We start from the raw sequence: 23,810 nt of genomic DNA, 5'->3' as shown, positions 1-23,810 counted from the left end.
CCTCGGTCGAGGACGGACGCGTCTGTTCATCTCGGCTCTGCCGCCCATGGCGACTCTCCAGAACCAACGAGCCCAGCCTCATCCGAACGCAGTCCCGCCGCCCATCGCACATGACCTCAAGCCACATCATGTAAATTTGCTCAACATATTCGTGGTCCTGTTCTGCACAAATTTGGAGCTCCCCTCGAGCTTTCTTCTACATGCGTACCGAATCCTCATCTCGGAAGTGGCAGAAGTACGCCATGTCTGTCTAACACTGTACAAGAAAGAAATGCTCAAGACAGGTTCAGTGTCGTCAGCCCGCGAACTTCCAACAGATTATGGCGAACCTACGTGAAGGTGCAAAAGGAGGGGACGAAGGGGTCGTGCAAGTACTGACTGAAATTGAGACTTGGGTGCTGCTCCACATAAAGAACTTGCAACAGTTGGCTGATCGAATTTCTGCAGCCGAAGAAGGTCATAACACCCGATACACTTGTCGTCTTCTTTCAAGGTCTGTAGTTGTCTCTCCCCACTCTGTTCACCCTAACGTACATCTAAAAAAGCGCTGCAATCTCTATTTGTCGGAAGAGAAGAAGACGAGGTAAGTTGAACTACACCAGCCAAGTAGCCGCTCCATGGACTCATAAAACAGGGATCTCGCTTTGTAAGTTCGCGAGGCCAGGATCGGGTAGATGCCAACCTGCCTTCTAGGCCCGCCGCTCCCTCTTTGGATACTTCACACGAAGGTGCTATGTCACCTTCACGAAGCTCTCGTTCGAAGCCGTCAGCGCGCTGTGGCATGAGTTCCACCATTGGATCTTAGGGAGGCTTGACGAGACCACATATCGCGTTCGCAAAGATCTCCTCAACAACTGTGAGCAATTTTCTTCCATGTTTACACCATAGATTATTAAAAAGGGCAGCTTTTCACATCATGAAGACGGATTCCGAAAAGAAAGAGTATGCCTATGCGGAAGATTACGCGCTGTAAGACCCGGTCACCAGCTCTTATATCCGAGAGTTGACCAATGCTTCAGGTGGGAACTAGGCTTGGCTACGGGGGACGAGATCATTGCGTCAGAGCACCTTCGAAAATTCTTCGAACAGCATTTTCATGACCAGAACGACTCGTGTGTATATTCATGCGGCATCTGGTTCTTGTTTGTTTAACGCTGCTCTCCAGTGGGCTTCGGCAGCATGCGCTGTTAAATATGGCGCGTATGCACTTTTTGCGACATGAGTATCCAGCTTGTCGAAAGGTGCGGTATCCTCGATGTGTTTCGAGGCAGCACTGACCTTTGCGCAGTTGCTCCAAGAAGCAATTACCACCGCGCGCACATGCAACGACCGTCTGACATTGCAGCATTGCACTAGGTGCGTCTCTTTTCGTTCTTTATCAAGCCTTCCATCTCAGACAACGGCCAAGCCTCATGAACCGGCTTCCCTCGCTCGAGCGCGGGAAGAGGCCTTTGATCAACGAGATCCAAGCTGATTTGCATCCTTGGGAAGTCCTCTATGACGTCAAGAAGCTTCTGACAGTCGGCTTCGTGTGTCTTTCTTCTATGCGTATCCTGGCTTCTTCTCAGCAGAAGATTATCTTTAGCAACAACCCCTCTCCGCGTCCTTCGAGCGCATGACTCAGGCCTCTGTGTTGTATGATGCCTGGTCAGATACGCAAAACCAGATGATTACGGAAGCCGAACAGTGGGGTGCACACGCTGTCGAAAGCGTGGCATGGAACATGATGGGTTTGTGTGGCTAGAACCCTTTCAAGAACAAGGCCAACTTACCGGCTGTCCAGGAAATAATCAACTCGCTGAGGTCGAAGACTGCCTTGTGACTGCCCTGACTGAAGCGGGCAGCCCTGATAATACGATACTAGCATCGAATTTGAACCGTGCTTACCGCGTGAGCACCCCATCTCCGCGCTTTGCAGTGGAAATGTCCTGATATCACGCAGCGAGCAAGGCAAGGCGAATATCAAGAAGCAATTGCGGACTTACTTGAGCCACGTGTCTGGGCCGGGCTCACGGCTGTCGACATCCAGCAGTGGGCAAATGAGATTTGGCACGTACTGGTGCTACGGGCTACCCGCCGGTAGACATTTTCCGTGCACTTTTCTCGAACTCCTCGGTGACATAGTGTCTAGGGGCCAAGAACACATGTATCACGAGTTTCTCCTGCCGAAACGACCCCCGGGAACCTACCATCCCCGCGAGTATTGGTTCGGCTCAGGTTCACAGGTCTTGGGCTCTCTCATACGCGACCCCCTCTTTGAGGTCATCGCTGCTAAAGTACGTGCATCTTCCGTCGGCTGGATATAGTTCTAAAGCTCACGGACCCACAGCAAGTAAAGCAGGTGCAAAACACTGTCGAGTCGTTACTGAACGTGGTCTGGCATGCAGAGTTTCAGCAACGATTCGGAAGCTACCGGACGGCACTCGTGCTGCTTGCTGATGTCGGCCTTGAGTACGGCATGACGAAGTGGTGTCGTAGGCTCATTGAGGATATTATGCCTCAGGTGAGGTGACGTGGATGATGTGAACCCCGCTTGTCTACTGACCAAATCTCCTAGGTTATCAACGGCGACGACTTAGAGCAGCGAGCGTTTGCATGCTTCACGCTTGCGAGGTGTATAATTGTCTCGGAAGACTCGAAACGTAAGCATCTCTCTCTGCTTTCCATGCATCTATCCCAACAAGGGCCGCCATTCGCCGCAGCCGAAGCACTCGAAAACAGCCTACGTTACCTCGACATAGCTGAAAAAGATTACGCCACGCTGGAGATGTTCCGCGCCGTGCAGGACACCCAGTTCCTTCTCTCCGTCGTATACCACAACCTTGATAGGGCGGAGGAGAGAGATTCCGCTGCAACACGCCACCAAGAGACCGAACAGAAGCGGCTGGAGGCGGAGAAGCAGGTCGCTGAGCCGTGGGTCACGGAGGTCTTGGACATTGTATCAGAAGTGAGCGTAGCACTCGCAGCTAGATGACCGTACGAGGGCGATGACGAGCTGAGGAGCGTGTAATATGCGAAAGGGCTGCACCGGTTTGCTCTTCTTTCATACGTCATGAGCTGCTAGGAGCTCAACGCTTTCACACAATCTGCAGGGCCTGCCTCGCACGCATCGACACAAGCTACGGCGACGCGCACGTAAACCACGCCGGAGTCCTTCTGAGTAGTGATGTATATATCCATTGTCTGGCATGGAGAATTGTGCTGACACCCTGCATGTCCTTCGAGACACGCTCATGAACATGTGTACGCCATGAATACAGCGACATAATTACATTAAATACATTAATGTCGTCTCAGAACTCAGAAAGGATCTTCTGCCATCTGGTTTGGGGACCTTTCAATGCCTCCTGCTCCCGGAACCGCTCCTCCTCCTCCAAAATTTCCTTTCTACCAGTGTCAACATCAACCCTGACGAGCGGGATGACCTTCGTTCGATAGAACAGCTTGTAGCCAATCCAGAAGATGAAAAATATTGGGATCGCGATGTAGTTCGTGACGAAGTTGGCCTTATTGAAGGGAAGAAACGAGTCGAAGCCCTTGAAGAACAAAATGATGCCTGTCGCAATGATTGCGAACCACGAGCCGTAGGGCTGGAAAGGGGCCTTGTATGGCAGATCGTCGCGCGACCTCCCTTGTATCTTGAGGGCCTTCATAAAGCGGCTGTGGGTGAGGACTAAGTAAGGAAACTCATCGCAGCAGTGGAACACCGGCTTACATGTGCGTGTAGCAAATACACATCCATGTGATCGCTCCGAACGCAGAAACGAGGTTGACGAACCAGCCAAAAACTACAAGTGATGTTCAGAACTTCGTGCCGAGATTCGGCGGAAATACCTCTAACCTTTTGCACTGGATGACGAGACATTCAAAAATACTATTCCACAGACCAGTGTGCAGAGACCGAGTGAAACGTATGGCACACCCATCCGGTTCACCCTAGCAAAGATGCGCGGCGCTTTGCCCTCGGCAGCCAGACCATAGAGCGTACGTGAGCCGATGTACAAGTCTGAGTTGGCCGCACTCAGGACGAAGAGCAGAATGCAAGCGTTGATGACGTGGTTGAGCACCTTGATGCCCGCCAAAGTAGTGGCGACGACGAAGGGCGACGCTGCAGCACCAGTCTTCGCTTTGTTCGCCACAAAGATTGCCTATAAAAGAAGTGTAAATATAGAATTCGGTTCATCAAACCGATGTTGACTTACGTTGTTCGTGCTCGGGACGATGAGTCCAATAACGAAGACGCCTCCGATGTAGAAGATGACGATACGCAGAACGTCCTCTTGATTGCCCTCGGGATGTTCTTGCTCGGGTTCTGTGCCTCACCAACGGTAACACCAATCAGCTCAGTACCGATATATGCGAAGAGTGCGTTCGTGAGTGTGCTCCAGAAGCCTAGGAAGATTGCCAGGTGTCCATTGTGCACTTGCGATTGCAGGTAGGTACCCATCGGGCCGTACGGATGCTTCCAAAAGCGGAAGCCATAGCGGTCATGGTGTGGGTTCCCTCCGAGGTCGATGATGATGCCCATGAGGATAAGGCCAACAAGGGTGATGATCTTGATGCTGCTGAACCAGAACTCAAGTTCGCCAAAGACTCGTACGCCGAGAAGGTTTACTAGGAAGACTAAGGGAGCGATGAGATTGACTTGAGAACATGCGGGTTGAGACCCTACTCACTGAATAAGATGAAGACCACTATCTCATAACGGGTCAGCGAACATCCAGACTTTACGCAGAAGTAAACTCACCCATCCACACTGCGATATTGACCTTTTGATTCCAGTATTGTATTACAATACCAGCAGCGTTGATGTTATTCGGCGTAATGATCAGATACTTGAACAAATAGTTGAACCCCAAAGCAAAGCCGAAAGACGGGTCCACAAATCGAGTCGCATAGCCCGGGAAGCCTTTCTTGTGCGGCAAGTACGCACTCATTTCTCCAAGGGCAACCATGACCATGTAGCACACCACGCCGACGAAGCTGTATCCTAGGAACATTCCCAGCGGGCCGCCGCGCACAAGGGCCGTGCCCGAGCCAATGATGAGACCTGTACCAACCGCACCGCCAAGCTGGACACCCTTTCATCAGCCTCTCGCTGCGCGAGCATGTATGCCGAAAACAAAGAAGTACGCACCGCGATCATCTGAATCTGCCGTGCAGAAAGCCCACGATGGAGGGTCTCCTCCTTGGCGGGGTCAAGCAGTTCCTCACGCGCATAGATACCGTCGGCCTCGATCTCCCGCACCCGCGCCTCGTCGTTCGAAGACAGAGAGGTCGCCTTCTCATCGCTGTGCTTCTCCGTGTCGTACTCCGCAGCCATATTGCGCGAATCTTAACCCAGAGACCCGCTCAAGAAGCAGGAGCGAGGACAAGCGAAGAAAGAAAGCAGAAGCCTGAGGGTGAATGGCAAGGGGGAGGAGGGGAACATGAGTGATCCGGCCAAGTCTTATATGCCAGATGGTGCATCCTATCTGTTTGAAAACATATCTGCATACCGTGGCGGAGATAACTACTTCGAAATCGGGTACGCGCCAACGCTGAGAACCGTGTCGAAGCTTACCCACATGAAGTGTCCATGGTGCAGCTGCACGGCTTTTTGCCGAGCCCGATCTGGTTGCGCAAGCCCTGTGGGTGATCACGCAACAGTCTCTCAGGTGGGCCTACAGATAAAACATGAGTTTCGACTAATATCAGCGATGCCAGGATGGTGGGAAGAACAGACATCAGATGCCAAGGATCTGGCATAAGAAGGCGCACTGGCAGGTGCAATACGTGACTGCCTCCGCCAGCGGCACGTGAGACGCAGAGGTAGGGAGGAAACTACAAATCTGAAACGATGCTGCGCTGCGGGCAGTTGTTGGCGAAGGCACACCAAGTGGCAGGTCAAACGTGGTCTAACATAGTCTGTGCCAACCAATTGCAAGTGTATAAGCGCCAAAAAATGACAATGACAATAGCGAGTCAGACGTGTTCTCCTGGAGCAAATTCAAGGACAGTCAAATTGCGCTAGATACAGCAGCGCCACAGGCTATGGTACATAAAAAAGTCCCGAACACATCTACATAGTCGAACTTGAGCTCCAAAGTTTCTTCAAAGCTTGTGCTTGATCTCCTTCCGAGCAATCTTTCCGAAGCGTTCGCGAGGGACGCCGCTCGCAATGCGCGCAGCCTGTGCATAGCTCTCGCGCATGTTCACAGAGTCAAGATTATTGCTCTCGGCCAAGCCGGTTTTGATCAGCTGCTTCACCTCAAGGCAGGCAGAGTGGTCAAGGCCTTCGAGTTCATTCTGGACTTGTGCACGTACTGCAGCATGGAAGGACTCGACGGGCTGTTCAGGGAATATTTTGCTTTCGATATATATGAATACGCGCGGGAGAGCGTTGTAAGTGCGAGACTCACTTGACAAACTTTGCATCGAGAAGTTCTTGTGCGACCAGCTTCTTCCCGAAAATCAGGGCTTCGTTCGCTTTCGCAGATCCCACTGGAACAGTTGTTAGCTGTACGCCGTTGAGATTTAGTCAAGCAAAGCTCACTTCGCCGTACAAAGGTCACGCTAGATCCAGCCTCCGATATAACTCCTGTGTATTTCATCAATAGCGCGCTCTTTGAGTTGAGAATTAGCTCACCAAGCATTGGAAAAGGCAAAGAGAGATAAGTGCTTGGCAAGCAGTAGATGAAGTCGAAATGTCCCAGGTACGCTAGATTCTTGTTCAGCCCTAAGGGTGACATTCTCGAGTTTTGGGAAGACGTACCAGCTGCGATACCTGCCCACAAAATTAGCCAGTGTTAGCCATCAAAGACATTCCGTACTCACCAATCACCGGCCCATTGACAGCTGCCACAAGGAGTTTTCTATGGGTATACAGCTTTGTGAAGACGTTTCAGCATGGTCACTTGCACGCCACGAAGGTATTTACTCACAGCGTGAGCAACATCTGTATTCGCTCGTGTGACCCCGGTGATAAATGTCTGCCGCATGGATCCGGTTTCCTCGTTCATGCGAGTTACGTCCGTACCCCTGTGGTCTAGAGTGAGCAGAAACCAGTTTCAACTTGACGAGACCACTTACGAGCAGAAGAATTTGCCCATAGCTGTACCAGTGTCAGTTTGCCACAGTGATCTCAGAGTCATGAACGCACCTTGCCAAACGGTCACAATGACATCGTCCCTATGATCAATGGAGTACAGAGCTTCAGCAAACGCGTCGTAGTCTAAATGTTGTCACGTCAGGGTCCATCGTCCTTTCACCGAGCTCATGGCACGCACCTTCGGGAGTGATCGCGTTGTAGCTCTTCGGCCTGTTGAAGGTAATCGTGGCGATCCCTTGCGAGATCTCGACGTTCACGCCAGGCTTCATGGCTAGTATCTCGATGACAGAGGCGGAGCTCAAACAAGTCTAGTCGACAAAGGAGGGTGCAATGAGAGGATAAGACGCGGCTGATATAGGCATTGTAGAGCTGAATATATGTACCCGCTGAAGCTGAAGGTTTGTTCGTTAGCATGATATCCCATGCATCACCTCAAGCCCGGGCGGAGACAACTACTTGCCGACTACCGAAGCTTCTGTATCACCCCTAGTTGCCACAGCTCGACGCACAATCAATGCATTGCAATTAGAGCCCGGAGTGTCGGACGGTAGACACAAGTTTGAACAGCTCTTTCCGTCTCGCCGAGACCCCGCGCAGAATTCGGTGCCGACTGCTCGTATGGCGATATTGCCCGGTCAGTCGGCTGTGCAGGTGAGGGATGATTCAACAGGAGTTCACAAACCAGCCAGGGCTGGATGCGGGGCCGTAGCAAGGATCAGTCACAAGACTTTGCTGGTTCTCAGGCTTCAATCTTTCGTGCAGCACATCAGAGATTGAAAGAGCCTGATGTCGATTTTAAAAGTGTACAGCGTTCTCTGCCATTATGAACTTCGAAATAGACAGACTGATGTGTGCTGTAGATTCGATATGAGAACGACTACAGTGTCGCCGTCGCAGGATGGGCAGATGATCCTAAAACAGCAATAAGGCGGATCATCCGCGGATGTCGCGTGGAAGAACGCTCACGTGCACCGTCGCGCTCGTGTTGTTGTTTGCCGCGTGCTTGTCTCGCGTTCGGTCATCCCGCTCTCCATGTAATGCCGCGATTCAAACCACCACGAGCCTCCTCTCCGCCGGGACCACCACCACGAGCCTCCTCTCCGCCAGGACCTTCAACGCGCTCGCTCGCTGCCCTCAGCGATGCCCTCGATGCCTCCAGCTCATCACTCCCTCCCCTGACCCCCGAGCTGGCTGCGTTGACTCCCTATGAGGTCGACCTCATGGACGCCATCCTCCAAAGGGCGTCACCCGCAGCTACGACTCTCGTTGTCATCAAGGTCTTCAACGAGCTCCTGAAAGAGCGTGGAATGGATTCTGAGAAGGAGATCGTTCTCTATAAGAAGCTACTCCAAATTGTGACTATCAAGGGCAAAAATTGGGGGGAGAAATGGGACATAGTCAAGCGACGGTTATCTTCCCGACCAGGCCCTTCCAAACCAAGAATTGCTACGGCTCTCCCTCCTCGGCCAGCACCACCACGGCCACCATCCTCCCCTGCACCAACAACACACAGAGCTCATGTCCTCGCACGTCTCACCGGAACTCTGAAAGCCATTGAACGGGATGAGGACGCGTTCACTCTGCATTCTCATCAGGATGATGCCACGCAGAGTGAAGCCCTCACGGAGGCGGAGGCGGAGGCAGATCGTACATACCGTCCACACGCCATACAAACCGCCACAACGACGGCCGGCCGAGCTGTTTCACCCACTCTGACTATGACCACGAACTCCCTGGGCCTCAGTACTGCTCCACCAGCTGCTAATTCCGCACGCACTAGGACGCTTGCTTACCAAGCTGCCCTCAAACGAGCCTTTCCCGCTCGGGCTCCTGCCGTTTGGGATGCGGAAACGTCTGAAGCCACAGCCGACACTGCTCGCGCACCATCCTCAGTGCCTCCGTCCTATGGTGCAGCAACACGCGAACTCGACACTCGCGCTCAGCCTTCGTCGAACCACCACCCCCTTCGTGCCCTCGCCAAGGCCCAGTCCAAAGTGGCCGACCCCTCTCCCGCGTCTCTCACTTCCCATCTGGTCCCTGCAGCCGCACGTGCCGCCGTTCTACACGCGCGAGGGCGAAGCGGAAGTGTGATCAACGAGGACGAGGCATGGAAGAAGATTAGGATGGCGCGGGACGACGAGGAGGCGGACCGGTTTCGAGAGGATAAGATCATTGAACGCTACTGGGAAGCGTGGAGAGAAGCCTGTCGATGGGTCGTCGTGCGTATTCATCTGTCCTGCTCATTCAACTCCATGCCGACCCTTTTGTGCGTCTAGACTACGAGCGACCAGGTGGCGGAAGCTCGCAATAACTTCCTCATCCGTCGAGCACTTCACCAATGGCGCAGCCTCACTGCCTCCCAGAGGGATATGTCCCAACGCGTGGCTACCACTGCGGATAACCGCCGGCTCAAAGCTGCCATGCAGATCTGGCGCGCCAGGCTGCGCGAACGCAAGCAACTACGATGGCGGCAGGACATGCGCGCGCGCATGAAAACCGTGCGCGATGGCCACGACCATCAGCTTGTGAAGGGCACGTACGCACAATGGAGGCAGGCCTTCCGCCTGCGCCTTGCAGAGCAACACTATTACCGGACATTCGTGGTCAAGACGTACAGGAGGTGGCGCGCTAAGCTGGTGGAGACGGACCACCTGGAGAACAAGGGCGACCAATTTGTAGCGCTCAGGGAGAAGGGGCTCGTCGTAGGGTGCTGGGATTCGTGGAGAAAGGAACTGGGTCTGAGAAGAGCGGAGAGTTCGGTGGCTGAGAGCGTCGCCCTAAGGGTCCTCACTACCACGTTTAATACGTGGGGGAGACGACTGTAAGTTAGCGGAGGTCGTACGGTGCCAAAACTTGCTGACGCGATGCCGCAGGTATGAAATCCGGCAGGCGGACGAATTTCACGACAGTCAGGTTATGAAGCACGCTTTGAGGTCATGGAAAACTGCTAGAGACCGGATACGCGTGAGTCCCCCGATGATCAGACAGTTAGCACGTTATGCTGAGCTTTGCAATGTCAGGCCCTGGATAATCGTGCTATCAAGCACGAAACTCGTCAGAACGAAGTGCTCCTCCGAGCGGTGTGGCGTGTGTGGAAAGCCCATGAGCGCGGCAAGTTGCTGGAACGCGTGCGCGGTACAAGACTCGTCCGGCAAGTTTGGGCGACATGGATGCGGCGGCTGCAAGAGCACCGCGAGCGCGAGGGTAAGCTGCCTACACGGTTTATGCCGGCCATTCTCACTAAACTCTGTACAATACAGATAAAGCTATTGCTTTCTCAACGCGCGGCGCCTCTGCTCTCGCATTCTCCACCGTCCATCGATGGCATGAAGTGTTTACCTCTCATCGAAATGCACAAGCGTTTGCCGTGCAGTACTACAACTCTCAGCTTGCCTACCGCGTGCTCTTCGAATGGCGTCTGCAATTGCGAGCTCATGCAAAGCAGTCAAGACAGGCACGTCGCGCGGAGAAATTCTTCGCGACTAAGAATGCGTGGCGCAAGTGGGTCGAGAAGGTGAAGGAGAAGAAGAGGGAGAGCAAGATGAAAGAGTTTGAGGCTCGTGTGGTGGGGAGGTACCTCAGGGAGTGGCACCAAAGAGCACAGCTTGAGAGGCAGAGAAAACTGTCGGAGGAAATTATCCGGAAACGGGTCGAACTAGTGCGTCTTGAAGCTCATGCTCGTGTTATATGACTCAAAGATGGCTGTAGCGCATCCTTTCAAAGGCGCTAAACCACTGGACCAACAAAGTCGCGGATATCAAGTTCCGCGAGTTCGAGACACAACAGCGCCACGAAACTACTGTTATCACGTATGTTTTCTCAGGTAGCATATGAATGACTAGTTTGACTAGTTTTCAGGTCGGCTTTCAATCGGTGGAAGGCATTATGCGTCCGGCATGTCAACAACCTCAGTCTCATGGAAAGCTATCAGTACATCAAGAGAGAAGAGACCTTAAGCCGGATGTTCTACCATTGGCTCAATACCGCCCGCAAAGCACGTGGCCGCCGTCTGCTCCTCCAGCAAAAAGAAGAAGAACTCAAGCTTGCCGTCGTGGCCGGTGCGTGGGACAAATGGCGTGAACGGTATCTCGACATTCGGCTACAGCCTCTGGCGGACGCATTTCTCGCCCAACACCAGAGGAATCTCGTTTTCCGAACATTTGGCATCTGGCACTCGAAGACTAAATCTCTTCCCGCAGTGCGCTTCCATGCGTCGCACCTCAAGGCGAGGCACTGGGCAATCTGGCGCGAAGCCATGCCCAGGGCGCTGCAAAGCAAGGAAGCGAGAGAGGTGCATCGCAAGAACGTTTTGAGTACGTGTCTTGTTCTCTCTCAAAATGATCTTTGGCAGCTGACGTTTATGCAGCCAAAGTGTTTGAGAAGTGGTCACAAGCATATAAGTTTAAGCTCCAGCTCAAAGCTGTGGCGTAAGTTGGCTTTCAATGCATTCCGTATCCAACTCATATTGATGGTCATTATCAGCCGTGCACGCTATCTACGCCTCCCTACGGCAGCACCGAGGCAGATTCGTTCGGCACTTCAGCCGAAGCCCTCCACGGTTACCGCAGATTACCCGACCGCCCCCTCCGCAGTACCCCGAGCAAGCAGCCCGACTAGTGCTTCGGAAGCCGAGCCCTCCTCGCCTCCACTCCGCCCCGCCCCAGCAGTGCGCTCAAAGCTCTACCAAGGCGGCCGCCTGACCATAGCGAGCCTGCTCTCTGAGCGTTCGCGCTCGCCTGAGCGACGGCCACCGCCCAAACTTTCCGCACAGCTCTCGACGATGGCGAGCCCGTCGCGCCCGCGGCTGTCCACGCGCGCGAGCACCGTCCGGGACCCGAGTCCTGCGCGCTCGACGTCAACGTACGGCGGCGCGACGAAACGCAGCGGGTCCCTGGCGAGCAAGGCGCCGAGCATAAAGGCGCTAAGTACGTGCAGCGGAGACGCGGGGAGGGGCAGACTTTGGCAGGAACTGAAGAACGTGCAGGCACGCCCAAGGCCCCCCACCGAGAGTGCGCGGTCGCGGTTAGGAGATCTGTAGCAATACCCCGCTTAGCCTCTGTTGGCTTGGATTTACCCTAGACTCATCTATCGGTCATTTTGTATCTATATGTATTTTACATGGGGGCAACTCGCCCTCCCGCGATGTTGCTTGGCGCAGATCGGAAACAGATGTTATTGTGAAGGTTCTGGCTTGATATCGAATGCCGTGCTAAGTCTTGCGGAGGTCTGCCTCTCTTTCTTTACAATGACTTTGCCATGCTTCGAAGGATGCTCCGCAGGGTGTTTCCATCTAGCCACGATCTGCAAACTTTTTAGACTACCATATAGCTTTCGCATGAGGACAGCACGCACATCTCTCCGGCCGCCCGCGAGGTCAATGCCAAGCTCGTCCAGATGCTCTTGGTAGTGCGCCGACACAAGCACTTCAAAGCAGTCGACGAGGTTCGGGTCCTGCCACGACCAGCCCCCAGACCTGATCCAGTCTCTCTTCCGCTTCGACAGCGCAAAGATGGTGGGATGGTCGTGCGAAAGGTCGTACATGTTGATGTCGTGGGAGCAATCGCGAACAGGACAGTACCACCGGGCGCCCGCGAGAGGAATCCGCGGCGACAGGGTGAGCACGTATGGGATGGCCGTCATGACTGCGGGCTCTGTGAGCTTCTGCGACTGCACATAGTCGTCGCTATCCGTGTCCGATTGCGGCGGGGCCTCGTCTGAGGAAAAATCCCCGTCGAGCAGGTAGTTCTCTACGTCGGAGTCGTCACTGGACGGCCGGTAGTAATCCGGCTCGGCGAGTGCACCTGGGTTGTCGATGTACTCCAAACCGGAAGATTCGTAGCCTCGCTGGATTTCGTTGTCGTCCCCGAGCGAGGGCGGTCTCGAGAGGTCGGGAGATAGCTGACGCTTGCGTCCGGCGTTCTAGCATTACATATTACGCAGTCAGTACTGAGCGTCTCGCATTGAAGTGGATATACCTGTAGTGGCGCCGCACTGCCTCTGCGCGAGGAATGTCCGCTTGTCCGGCGACTTTGACGCGGGGGAGAGACATCCTCTTCCATCCCGTCGTCTTCAGCAATTTCATCGTCCACCACCATGGGCTCATCTTCTGAGTAGTCTTCCAGATCATCCGGATCTCTCTGTCGAATCTGCTTCTTGCGCCATTGCCGCCAGGCCGCTGGATCGAACAGCCTGTTGTTCTTCTGCTTGCTTTGGTCTCGGACCAACCACTCATAGTGTTCCAGAAAGAGCTCTCGTACTTTGTTTTTGATATCGTCGTACTTGTCTCCGGATGGCCCTGTGTATTTATACCGCATGTATTGTTCGATGAACCAATCAGGGTCGCGGACCTTGGGGCCAATACTGTCTAGATTTTGTTGCTCCGCTTTGCTAACCAGCTCCTTCATGTCGTGAACTACTCGATAGCGAGCAAAAAATAGCTGGGATCTATGAGCCGTCTCGGAGTCCATGCTGTCAATACGGAAATATCTGCCCCTGTAGCGACAATAGGATTAGCTGTTCACCATCTTGACCCGAGTGCAGTGCTGCGCACCGCCCGGGGTCGATCCACAAACATAGTCCATCGGGTACCTTGTCGGCTGGGACAGAAGCAGCTGAAGACTTCTACTGAGCGGTGGATCTGCAGACTCACACAGCATGTATTGGGTAGCGTAATGGTGTCGTTTTCTGATCTGGATCCATACTTTGGGCTTGCGTCGCAGCCCGAAGACCTTGCCGACAGTCAGGTCCGAGGGAGCATCATATCGGCCCGCGGCACGACGAGCATTGTCATCACGCTCGCGCAGTTCCTTGGTGAGTGCTCGGCGACCTTCGGGGGTCAGCCATCCTGGCTTCTTGATTACCAGCACGCCTCTGACCAAGAGGTCGTGGTCCCTGAAGAATTTTTGGTCATACTCGGGCTGGGTAGCTTCGCAGTACGTGAGGCTGGGGGAATGTCAATAATCTTGTTAAGTCAGGAGAGACCCACGTACCCGGTGGGCTTGTTACCGCACGATAGCATGACATTATACAGTGTTAATACGGCGTTTGGGCCGCTCTTGCACTCGTCAGTCAAAATATCAACGTCCCAGTATGCTGGCTTTCCCAGTGGCTCCTGTAGGAGCTGCTCGATGGGTGTACCCATGCCCTCGCTGCGCAGTAAAATGAAACAAATATTCCAGAAATACTGGACCCGGAGCGGAGGTGGCTGTAGAGAGGCGGGCGGCACGTGTCAGCCCCGAAAGTCATCAAACCTCGAACGAGTTCGGGGTAAGCGCTTCTTTTGCTGTACGTCCGCAGGCTCCCTTGGACCGCTGCGTCTCACTTCCATCCAGCTCCCGTCGACTCTCGTGTAAACTAGCCATCCGTGATACCCTTGTACCATGGCGCGAGACAGACTGGCCCAGCTGAGAGTACGTCTTCCTCTTCGACCGCCGGGGACATGTCGCTGACGTCGTGTAAAGGCCCAGAGGCAGGGCGGAGCCCCTCAAGACCTCGAGATGGGGAACATACAGCAGCCCGACCTCATCAGCCCTCCAACCAGCGCAGCCTATGGGAACGGCTACGGAATGTCGAATGGTGCGGACGCGATGTCTGCTTTTTACACGGAGGTGCGCCCGCGCTTTGTACATTGGCGTCGGTTCCTGTTATAACACCCCTGCGTAGATCACGTCCATTCAAGATGCCATCTCGCAGTACAATTCCAACGTCTCGCGCATCTCTGATCTGCATAGTCGCATCCTGAACAGCACCGACGAGAATACCAATCACAAGAACGAAGACGTTCTGGACGATGTCGTCGCGCAGACTCGGGACTTGGGTAATAGCATAAAGTCGCGGATACAGTCTCTCGAGGCCCAGCCTGCTCAGCCAGGCCAGGATATGAGAATTCGCAAGAACAGAGTGAGCATTTCTCTGTCGTCCGGTGTCCTACGCGCAGTCGACTTACCCGCCCCCAGACAGACTTTGCGCGGTCCAAGTTTGTGGAAGCCCTGCAGAACTACCAACAGGTGGAAAGGGATTACAGGGCTCGCTACAAGCAAAGGGTGGAACGTCAGTTCAGAATAGGTAAAGTTCTTCCCAACGTAGTTTACGCGGCGGTGGCTGAGCAGGAATCTCAGTCAAGCCCGATGCCACTCAGGACGAGATTAACACGGTGGTTAACGACACGTCCGGTGGTGGCGATCAGATATTCGCGCAAGCGGTGTGTAATGCTACCTTCTTTGCGCTCCCGTAGGTACTCACCTTTCCTGCAGCTCACCTCGTCAAGCCGTTATGGCGAGGCCCGCGTCGCTTACCGAGAAGTCCAGGACCGACAGGCAGATATTCAACGAATAGAGCATACGCTGGAGGAGCTTGCACAACTGTTCAACGACGTGGGTTACCTCTGTCTTACTTGAGCGCTCCGTTTGTGACCGCTTTCAACAGATGAGCGTATTGATTACTCAACAAGACGAGACTATCAATGCGATTGAGACGCAAGCTGCACGAGTAGAGGAAGATACTCGCGGGGGGTAAGACATCGCCTCAATTTCTATCACAAATCGTCCTAATCTCCTTGATAGCCTGCAGCAGACCGAGAAGGCCGTTGATCACGCGCGGTCCGCACGTCGTAAACGCTGGTTTTGTTTCTTCCTCATTGTTATTATCCTTGCAATTATCGGCATTGCTGTTGGCGTTACCGTCGGAAAGAAGTGAGCTTTTCGGACATCGTATTATATCTTCACGATCTATGTTCTCGACTTGTCATGTCGGGGTGGCGCTCATGGCACACTCCATTTTCTACCAAGGACGACCATGTATTGTAGTATTCGAAGGCTCTTCCTCTACTGCTTTCGAGCATACCCTTTAATTCCCCTAATAATTACGACAAACCCCACGATGCTACTGCGGAGCCTCTTTTCCTCTTCCTCTTCGTTCTGGGGCACGCTTCTATCTATCTATACGGTGTACGAAAATACTAACGAGTTCATGATACTTGTCCTCCATTAACACTCCGTTATGTTCTTCGCTTGAGAACTTCAAATAACTCTCAACATTCGCTCCGTTGAAAGTGTCCAGGCGCCGTATCATAGCCTCGCTTTGCAGTACGTCGACAAGCGGGTCCTTCAATGAGTGGAGGATGAGCCATCGTATGTGCTCTGCGCCTCGTCGTAGATGGTATCGCGACACGCTGTACTTGGCATACGATGCCTTCCCGCTGAACGTATTCGAGATGAACCACTCTTTGTAACCCGGAAACGACTGAAGGAGAAGGTCGATGTCGTAAATGCCTTCTGTCGCGATGACACCTCGTACAGATGCCACTAATGCGTCGGACGGAGTTAAGGAAGGGAAGGCTGCTGGCGAGTCGACCGAGGGGACGAGGAGGATAGAGGCTATCATGTGTGCAGAGCAGCTGTGTCCCACCAGGTACAGTCGGGATGTATCGTATGGACGATGTCTTGCGCCATGGGGACCCTCCCAGGCGACTACGAACTCGAGGAACGCCAGGAGGTCCTCAGCATGGGCTGGGTGTTTCAGCTGCGTCTCCGGCGTGGTCAGTCGGTAGTTCGGTGCGGCGACCGGGCACGATGTCCCTCGGACGTATCGACGCACAAGCTCGGCATGCTTGGCCTTGTCTTCCCTAGGTAACAAACCGTTTGCGTCAACCCGTGCGGTACACAGCTGCGGGACCGGATTTAGGCTGATACTCACGACCTCCATGCGCCTCCATGCACAAAAACTATGAGAGGCCCTGGGTTCGCCTGGTCGCTTGGCACGTAGAGGTCAAACTCGTGCCAGGTCCCATGTGCAGAGCCTTTGACATAGGGTATGTCTTTGTACTCCTCCATGGCGGTTTGTGGTAGAGATGCGGCCTGTGGGTGATATCACCTTGACACGACCGTGAGAGTGTCGTGGACATCCCAGCCGGCCGACCATATTCTATGCACATGAACCAGATTCTCACCAATTTGTGCCGAATATTAGCCATTGAGGTCGGTGCTAAATAATTTACGCGAGCCGTGGCATGCCATGGAAATTCAATAGCCTGGGCCGGGGCTCCGAATCGGAGAGAGCACCCACATAGTACGACAAGGTACTACAGGAAGTGGTACATTCCACGACACCAGAATATCTCTTCTGTCGCCGTCATGTTAGCTAGAGTGCAAGGCGAATGCTATTAAGTCTCTGTAGGAGGGTGCATCACATCACCGTGATAGAGAAAGAGTCCAGGTAAAGTGTTGCTATCTGCAGAGTACATGTGAACGCGACTATAAGTCAGACGTCCATTGATAGTTGACTGAATGATACGAAGTCAGCTCTGCCGGGGTATTGATACACGAACCAGTGGTTAAGATGTGGAGGTCTGTGAAATTCCATGTAGCAATTCTTCGTTCATAATACCATCTTCTGCTCGTACTCCAGTGCGTCTGTAAGGCCATGTGTCTCCTTCCATTCCGGCTCCGACATCGTAAGACACTCGGGTTCGGAGGACTTGAACCTGCGGTGTTTCTGCTTCCTCCGTTCTCTCTCTTCCTTGCTGCTGAGTGCCACATTCACGACGAGGAATATCGAGCAGAGGGCTACGATGACCATCTGCAGGAAGAACCCTGCCGAGTCTGACAGAATACGATCAGCAAGCGAGCAAGTGAACATTCAAGAGATCTTGACACACCGAGCAGGAGCCCTGTAAAACACGAGCAAATGGTTAACGTGGGCTTCAAAGCACGAACGAGAATGACTTGCCAAATGCTGGTGCGCCAACCCAAAGCGCCCGTAGTCCGGGGATTGTCACGATGACGGAGAGCGGCAGGAGCAGGATCGACTCTCCGACATCATTGCCTTCGTTAGCAGAGAGTGTGATGTATAGGACGACGCCAGTCAGCGCCCAATTGACGAGGAAGAGGGACATGACGAAGAACTGTGTGAAGGCGGTCCTAGAAAACCGCATCCTCATGAAGCGAGATTGAACGACCGTGCCGTTGTTCATGACAGTGGTGGCAGAGTCTTCTTCGACAGAGGGAGCAAAGTTGTCTGTTGAATCAACCGGGTGGTATGTAAGAAGCGGCAGGCTTTCGTTGGTGTCGGAGCTCAGTGCGATGATGCTCGAATCGAGGTAATAGGTGTCGAACGGGTATGTATACTGCTGGTCAAGTCCGTTCCATGAAGAGAGCTCAATCAAATGGGTGGTTTGGAACTGATTGAGGGCTTGCACACTTTGAAAGGGTTAGATTGCTGAGTCGACGCGATGAGGCACTCACTATTTCAGTCCTTGAGCTAGCCTTGGATTTGCGTTGGGATCATAGCTGCCATTCGGCATGCTCGAACTAGATTGTTCGTGATTGTCAATGTGTGAAAATCCACGTTTAATGCAGACACCGACCCGTCGACATAAAAGTTAGCTGGCTCAGTTAAAAGTCCACAAGATTGGACGTTATAGAATGGAGCGGTCCCTGGCATCTGCATCGCTCCGCATCCTATAATGAGCCAGGATATTTGGACAGTGCGGGAAGGAATGTCTATGTTGTAAACGTGTCCTATAAGCGACACCTGTAAGAGATACGCTCAGCACTAGAACGTGTTGCAGCATAAGATCTTGTGTACTTACGCCGCTTTGATTTCCGCCACTCGTAAGGATAATGGCCCCCACATCGTTGTAGCGCTTTCCGACACCTAACAAAACGCCGCAAAAGATGCCGACCATTGCGCCCGTACAAACTATCAAGACGGAAAACTTGAGTGCCACGGAGAGATAGTGATAAGCATTGTACAGTCGTGTGAAGGGTTTTCTGACCTGGGCGAAGGTCATCATGGCAGAGAGACGGGTTAGGTGCAAGGGATGAACGTCGACGGGAAGCTCATATAGTATCCTAGGCCGAGACGTCCACCGCCTCGTGTCACCACATAAACTCAATGATCTCTTGGTCCGCTGTTAACGGATTAGGGAGAGTGCGGCCTTCCTATTTGCCATGTATAGTATATAGCGTCAGTTGCAGTGCGACGGAACCATCGATTAACAGCTTTGTGTACAGCCATCCCACGACGGGTGGCCTGAACCTAACCGAACCTGGTGCCCACCCAGGCACTCGAAGCGAGCATCTCCCGCGTCCAGAGCTCAACGAAGCTTGCTCAGCAACGCAGTGCTGATCGCAGTCCTGGGAGTGAATTGAGAATGCAAGTTATAAAAAGGCTTGAACGCCAGGCAGGGTGATGATGGTTGCCTCGACAGGACTTTTTCACGATGAGGAAAGACGAAGTTGGCGACGTCGCCGGACTTCGCCCCCATCTGCATGGATAGACAATGCTCTAAAGTGAACAACCTGGTAAGCCAACTGTACGAAGACTCCAAGACATACCAAGTCTGTTGACATGACCGAATACGACAGCGCGCAAGCACCGCAAGAGTGGCCCGTTGACAGCGCTCCGCAGGATCTGTTCCGGATAAGTGATCCGTGAGCGGCGGAGTCGGTGATTCCCGAGCCAGGTGCAGGTGTTCTCGTCCGATCCACCTAGCACCATGTCCAGGCTCAGATGTAGTCGCCATCGCCCATACCTGCAACGCCTTCGTCTCGCTTCTCTAGCTTGATCTCTCACACCCAGCCGCACTCGCTGCATGGGATATTGTGGGAGCTGTCTTGGTTGTTCAAAGAGGGATGGCTACGAGCGGGGACCAGAAGGTTGCTCTGGATGCAGTCTGATTTGGCCGGCGCATCCATGCACCGCAGAACATCGAGTTTTCACGCTCTCTTCCAGGGTACAAGAAATGATCAATAAGCATGTATGCAGTACATCAGTTACAGCTGTACCAAGACTGTGGTCCTAGCCTATAGTCCGTGCCGTTCGTATTACTTCTCGGCAGTCTCAATCTACAAATACCTATCCGACCCTAATACCAAGTGCGAAACCCGCAATGAAAGATGCCCTCTGCTGGAAGTCCGCGGTCAAAAAGTTGACGATCCAGCGAACAAGAGAGCCGACGCTTGGTGCTCTTTTGGCTCCAGTCGCGTCAGTGGTGTAGAACAAGTTCTCGAAGCGCGCTGACATGCGAGCCCAGTCCACGCGGACGAGATTCAGAGAGCCGAAATACTGTGGGTCGCGGTTAGCATCAGTGATTGAGGTTCCCGCAGAATGCACTGACCTGAAGCAGTACGAACACGCCTCCAAGGACGAAGGCCAGCGCCTTTGCGCCCTTCTTGACAAAGACACCCGCGCAGATTCCGCACACGGTTCCGAAAGCCAGCTCGTAGGCGTTCACCGAGGACTTTGGTGGAGGTGGAAGAGGTTCTCCGTCACTAGATGTGACAGGCACCTCGTGCAAGTTGTGCTTAGGTGGCGTAGCAGCTAAGTATACCGGGTTAATACGCTTCATAACACCAGAGACACATGGGACGTCTTACGATCACAGTGAATCTCTTTTTGGGTAGCTAGGAACGAGAATCCTGCCAACCCCAGCGTCGCAATCCCTACGTACTTGTGCGTGCCGCTCTTAGGGAAGGTATGTTTACGAGGCTGGAGCCTCCATCCAGGTTGCAAGAAACTGGGCTTTGAAACAAAGGCGAAGTCGGCCGTAGCGTAGCGGCGATATTGTGAGCGATTCGCGTTGAATATAGAGGTGCGTAGCTGATGCGTGAGCGTGAAGGGCATCGAACACATGTACCTGCTCATTGTGATCGAGGGGATACAATGGCTGTGGCCGAACCGCCGCCTGTTAAGTTCGGGTGACATCACTCTCTGATGGCGCTGATCTCAGATCTTTACGCAGGCGCCAAAGCCTGCTACTCCTTAGTATGGTGGCATCGGCCACACTGGAAGGACAATTGCAACTTGTGCTGTACCCCGGACACCACCGCCATCACTAGTGCGTCGCCCCATATGGTCTCGTCGGCCTCGAGCCCGGTTGCGACTGGCAGTCGCTCGACTTCTGCCGCTTCCCTGCCCGCCTCAACGGGCTTCGTGAAGATATCGGGCCAAAAGTTCGTGTTCAACCTGGAAAATTCACAGTTGCGGGTGGAAGAAGAGCTAAAAATAGTGGAGGGGGCAAAATTGATGCCATACGGACAACATACAGAAGATAGAGCCTCGGACTCTGAAAAGAAAAGAAACACCTGCTCGGCTCTCCTTTTCTTTACAAATTCTGTACTAAAAATGATGAGAATATTCGCACAACATGGTCTCCATATCTGGAATTTTTGATCAGCATTTAGGGTGGTAAAAATGTTTTACAACCTGCCAGCGCTACCTCGATATACGCCACCTTTGAAACAATGGGTACACTGCTCGTGACGCTTCCGGCACGCTGCTGATAACTTTCTGTTAAAGTGCGACTGAACTCTTATCTTATTCTGTGCTACAAGGCCAGTATATATACATGAGAGTCAGGACTCCTGATACCGCTAAGGGACCTATGGTACTACCTGTATGTAAGCGTGTACAGTAAGCATGAGTAATCTAGTCCGTATTACTACAACATAATCGGGGGTCATGTGATGTATCCCCATTAGTCCGTACAGGGCAATGACGTAATCGCCCAGTTCTGACACTCCCACTCGACTAGTTATTGCCTAATCTACTGAAGACCAAGCCTAGCATAGACCGGAAACGCTCAAATTTTGTTGCACCAAGTGGTTTCGTCAATGTGTCGGCGATCATTTCGTCCGTACTAACGTAGACTATATCCACTCGTTTTTCTTCTACATATTCGCGTATGAAGTGGTATCGAATGTCGACGTGCTTGAGCCTTCGGTCGTGAGCGGGATTGACTGCGAGAAAGATTCCTCCTTGGTTGTCTGCTACCAAAGGTGGTGGTGCAGTAGGAAAGTAACCTAACTCCTTTTGGAGTGACGTTAGCCAGGCTAACTCAGAGCATGCCTCCGAGAGTGCCATGTACTCGGCTTCCGTCGAAGATCTTGCCACCGTTTTCTGCATCCGAGATGCCCATGTGACTGCTCCATCGGCCATCAAGAAAACGAAACCGGTTGTTGATCGCCGGTTATCCCGATTTTCGCCCCAATCTGCATCTGAATACCCTATCAAACCGGACTGATTTGAACCAGAGTACCGGATACGATACTCGGTGGTGTGACGGAGATACCGGAAGATGTGTTTCGCGGCTTCCACGTGCTGTGACGTAGGGTTTTGCATGTACTGTGAGAGTCGTGTGACTCCCCAGGCGATGTCGGGTCGTGAACCAATCATCAAGTAGATGAGGCTACCAATCATAGACTGGTAGTGATGGCGGAGTGCGTCGGTAGCGGTATATGTTTCCGCAGCCTTCTCGAGATGTATGCCTTCAGGCAGCGGTGTGCGGCAAGGTTTTGAGTTGTGCATCTGAAACCGAGATAGGATTCCTTCGGTATACGACTGTTGGTCGATTTCCAGACACATGTTGTTTCTATCACGAGTGATCCGCATTCCAAGGAATGTACTAGCGGCTCCAAGATCTCGCATTTGGAATTTCTCTGCAAGAACTTTCTTCACTCGTTGGATCTCGGTTAAACTTGGACCCATCGGTAGAAGGTCATCGACGTAAACTATAAGGTAAACTTCGACTTTGTCGTGATGATAAACATAGACGCCAGCATCTGAGCGCGTGCGTTTGAATCCATTCTCGAGTAGCGTAGTGTGTAGCTTCTCGTTCCAGGTGCGTGAGGCTTGGCGTAAGCCATAGATAGCCTTCTTCAATCGACACACCATCTTTTCTTGTCCTTTCTTCACAAAGCCTTCTGGTTGTTCCATGTAAATCTCCTCGTCGAGCTCGCCATACAGGAAGGCCGTTTTGATATCCATTGCCTCGATTTCCCAATCTTCGAGTGCGGCATGTGCGAGTAAGAAGCGTATAGCTTCATAGCGTGCGACGGGAGAGAAGGTTTCCTGAAAATCTATCCCCTCTATCTGTGTGAATCCTTTGGCCACGAGTCGTGCTTTATAGCGGCCGTCGGGCTTGATCACATAAACCCATTTGCACTTTACAATTCTCCGATTGTTTGGTCTGTTGACCAGAATCCATGTGGAATTCTCCTCCTGAGACTTAAGTTCCTCTTTCATCGCGATCTCCCACTGTTTCGCATCTGGGCGAGACATTGCCTCGCGGTACGTAGTGGGGTCAGGCTGGTGAGCATGACATATCCATTGGAATAAATTCCGACGGAGTTGATCGTCGACTTCCATTGGAGAGGCTTCACGTTGTTCACGTGCTTCTCGTTCTTCTCGTTGATCACGTTGGATGTCTCGTTCCTGTTGACGCCATGCTTCAGTGGGCGGGACGTCACCATAGCTGTTGTCGGGAACACGGCGTTGGCCTGCATTCTCACGCTGTGGTCTGGCCGGATGCGGCACAGGTTGTGGTTCGAGATTCCATCGTTGCCTAATATCAGGAGCAGGTGGCGCTGCCTGACGAGATGGACCGGCTTGTCCACTCTGACGAGGACGATATTGTTCTCTCTGTGGTGGAGGTTGTCCAGGAGGTAGACCGGGAACAAATGGTATCTCCGGATTCTCGTATGGTTCCGGAGTTGGGCTTCGATATTGTTCATAACGATCGGCTGGATCGTCATTGACTTCGTCATCATCCTCTTGTTGCGGTTCGTCTTGCCGCGGTTGTGGATGTGCGTTGTCTGGGGGTTGATTATCAGGTGTGAAGTCATCCGGACTGGTAGGGTCCGGGTTCGGCAGGTCGGGTAGGACAGGTGGAAGTGGATCTTGAGATGTTCCAGGCTCACGAGGCCTTTCATCTCGCTTGGGG

The 23,810-nt window shown here is 53.0% G+C and overlaps 7 protein-coding genes across 7 annotated transcripts; 3 read left to right on the top strand and 4 right to left on the bottom strand.

Annotated features, from left to right (window-relative positions):
* Window positions 1-31: 31 nt before the first annotated feature.
* PHACADRAFT_208907 (uncharacterized protein) lies at window positions 32-3,031 on the top strand. Its single transcript, XM_007395650.1, has 18 exons — window positions 32-235; window positions 291-395; window positions 448-493; window positions 546-583; window positions 635-646; window positions 694-856; window positions 906-969; window positions 1,020-1,112; window positions 1,166-1,241; window positions 1,289-1,356; window positions 1,409-1,529; window positions 1,586-1,730; window positions 1,784-1,890; window positions 1,943-2,079; window positions 2,132-2,276; window positions 2,330-2,503; window positions 2,558-2,642; window positions 2,703-3,031. Exons 1-18 carry the CDS (start codon window positions 47-49, stop codon window positions 2,972-2,974), a joined length of 2,040 nt encoding a protein of 679 aa, XP_007395712.1. The 5' UTR covers window positions 32-46; the 3' UTR covers window positions 2,975-3,031.
* A 262-nt stretch (window positions 3,032-3,293) lies between these two features.
* Window positions 3,294-5,323, bottom strand: PHACADRAFT_161372 (uncharacterized protein; the record flags this gene model as incomplete). The annotated part of the gene is made up of 6 exons (XM_007395649.1): window positions 3,294-3,660; window positions 3,716-3,788; window positions 3,842-4,148; window positions 4,268-4,623; window positions 4,748-5,072; window positions 5,138-5,323. The coding sequence occupies 6 exons, from the start codon at window positions 5,321-5,323 to the stop codon at window positions 3,294-3,296; spliced, it is 1,614 nt and encodes a 537-aa protein (XP_007395711.1).
* A 654-nt stretch (window positions 5,324-5,977) lies between these two features.
* Window positions 5,978-7,425, bottom strand: PHACADRAFT_255976 (uncharacterized protein). Its single transcript, XM_007395648.1, has 10 exons — window positions 7,269-7,425; window positions 7,142-7,213; window positions 7,072-7,093; window positions 6,924-7,020; window positions 6,817-6,868; window positions 6,755-6,766; window positions 6,629-6,700; window positions 6,536-6,580; window positions 6,402-6,483; window positions 5,978-6,349 (listed from the first exon to the last, which is right to left on the bottom strand). Exons 1-10 carry the CDS (start codon window positions 7,357-7,359, stop codon window positions 6,094-6,096), a joined length of 801 nt encoding a protein of 266 aa, XP_007395710.1. The 5' UTR covers window positions 7,360-7,425; the 3' UTR covers window positions 5,978-6,093.
* Window positions 7,426-8,091: 666 nt separating this feature from the next.
* Window positions 8,092-13,031, top strand: PHACADRAFT_143656 (uncharacterized protein). The gene is made up of 10 exons (XM_007395647.1): window positions 8,092-8,610; window positions 8,659-9,309; window positions 9,367-9,911; window positions 9,964-10,054; window positions 10,111-10,294; window positions 10,351-10,748; window positions 10,799-10,899; window positions 10,949-11,403; window positions 11,457-11,517; window positions 11,573-13,031. The coding sequence occupies exons 1-10, from the start codon at window positions 8,128-8,130 to the stop codon at window positions 12,126-12,128; spliced, it is 3,525 nt and encodes a 1,174-aa protein (XP_007395709.1). The 5' UTR covers window positions 8,092-8,127; the 3' UTR covers window positions 12,129-13,031.
* Window positions 13,032-14,460: 1,429 nt separating this feature from the next.
* Window positions 14,461-16,936, top strand: PHACADRAFT_255972 (uncharacterized protein). Its single transcript, XM_007395646.1, has 9 exons — window positions 14,461-14,499; window positions 14,551-14,697; window positions 14,753-14,989; window positions 15,046-15,154; window positions 15,208-15,290; window positions 15,343-15,462; window positions 15,515-15,600; window positions 15,652-16,712; window positions 16,784-16,936. Exons 1-8 carry the CDS (start codon window positions 14,470-14,472, stop codon window positions 15,782-15,784), a joined length of 945 nt encoding a protein of 314 aa, XP_007395708.1. The 5' UTR covers window positions 14,461-14,469; the 3' UTR covers window positions 15,785-16,712; window positions 16,784-16,936.
* A 528-nt stretch (window positions 16,937-17,464) lies between these two features.
* PHACADRAFT_93717 (uncharacterized protein) lies at window positions 17,465-18,619 on the bottom strand (the record flags this gene model as incomplete). The annotated part of the gene is made up of 5 exons (XM_007395645.1): window positions 17,465-17,688; window positions 17,724-17,734; window positions 17,812-18,285; window positions 18,331-18,390; window positions 18,447-18,619. Coding segments are annotated over 5 exons (942 nt in total), but the record flags the coding sequence as incomplete, so codon positions are not given.
* Window positions 18,620-19,945: 1,326 nt separating this feature from the next.
* On the bottom strand, window positions 19,946-20,438 carry PHACADRAFT_94975 (uncharacterized protein; the record flags this gene model as incomplete). Its single annotated transcript, XM_007395644.1, has 2 exons — window positions 19,946-20,155; window positions 20,208-20,438. 2 exons carry the CDS (start codon window positions 20,436-20,438, stop codon window positions 19,946-19,948), a joined length of 441 nt encoding a protein of 146 aa, XP_007395706.1.
* Window positions 20,439-23,810: the final 3,372 nt, after the last annotated feature.

This window comes from Phanerochaete carnosa, assembly GCF_000300595.1.
Source record: "Phanerochaete carnosa HHB-10118-sp unplaced genomic scaffold PHACAscaffold_5, whole genome shotgun sequence".
In the NCBI taxonomy this organism is placed as follows: domain Eukaryota; kingdom Fungi; phylum Basidiomycota; class Agaricomycetes; order Polyporales; family Phanerochaetaceae; genus Phanerochaete; species Phanerochaete carnosa.
The sequence above is the reverse complement of the archived record's forward strand: the minus strand, read 5'-3'. Positions and strand labels throughout refer to the sequence as shown.

Bases quoted from the DNA above. Each gene is read 5' to 3' on its own strand.
- PHACADRAFT_208907 (XM_007395650.1), top strand. From the start codon at position 47: ATGGCGACTCTCCAGAACCAACGAGCCCAGCCTCATCCGAACGCAGTC. The intron at 857-905 runs GTGAGCAATTTT...TAAAAAGGGCAG, and splicing joins CAAAGATCTCCTCAACAACT to CTTTTCACATCATGAAGACG. The intron at 1,530-1,585 runs GTGTGTCTTTCT...GATTATCTTTAG, and splicing joins AGCTTCTGACAGTCGGCTTC to CAACAACCCCTCTCCGCGTC.
- PHACADRAFT_255976 (XM_007395648.1), bottom strand. From the start codon at position 7,359: ATGAAGCCTGGCGTGAACGTCGAGATCTCGCAAGGGATCGCCACGATT. The intron at 6,869-6,923 runs GTGAGTAAATAC...GTCTTCACAAAG, and splicing joins ATACAGATGTTGCTCACGCT to CTGTATACCCATAGAAAACT. The intron at 6,484-6,535 runs GTGAGCTTTGCT...CAACTGTTCCAG, and splicing joins CGTGACCTTTGTACGGCGAA to TGGGATCTGCGAAAGCGAAC.
- PHACADRAFT_143656 (XM_007395647.1), top strand. From the start codon at position 8,128: ATGCCGCGATTCAAACCACCACGAGCCTCCTCTCCGCCGGGACCACCA. The intron at 8,611-8,658 runs GTCCTCGCACGT...GAACGGGATGAG, and splicing joins CAACAACACACAGAGCTCAT to GACGCGTTCACTCTGCATTC. The intron at 10,295-10,350 runs GTAAGCTGCCTA...TGTACAATACAG, and splicing joins AGAGCACCGCGAGCGCGAGG to ATAAAGCTATTGCTTTCTCA.
- PHACADRAFT_255972 (XM_007395646.1), top strand. From the start codon at position 14,470: ATGGCGCGAGACAGACTGGCCCAGCTGAGA. The intron at 15,155-15,207 runs GTAAAGTTCTTC...CAGGAATCTCAG, and splicing joins GGAACGTCAGTTCAGAATAG to TCAAGCCCGATGCCACTCAG. The intron at 15,601-15,651 runs GTAAGACATCGC...TCTCCTTGATAG, and splicing joins GAGGAAGATACTCGCGGGGG to CCTGCAGCAGACCGAGAAGG.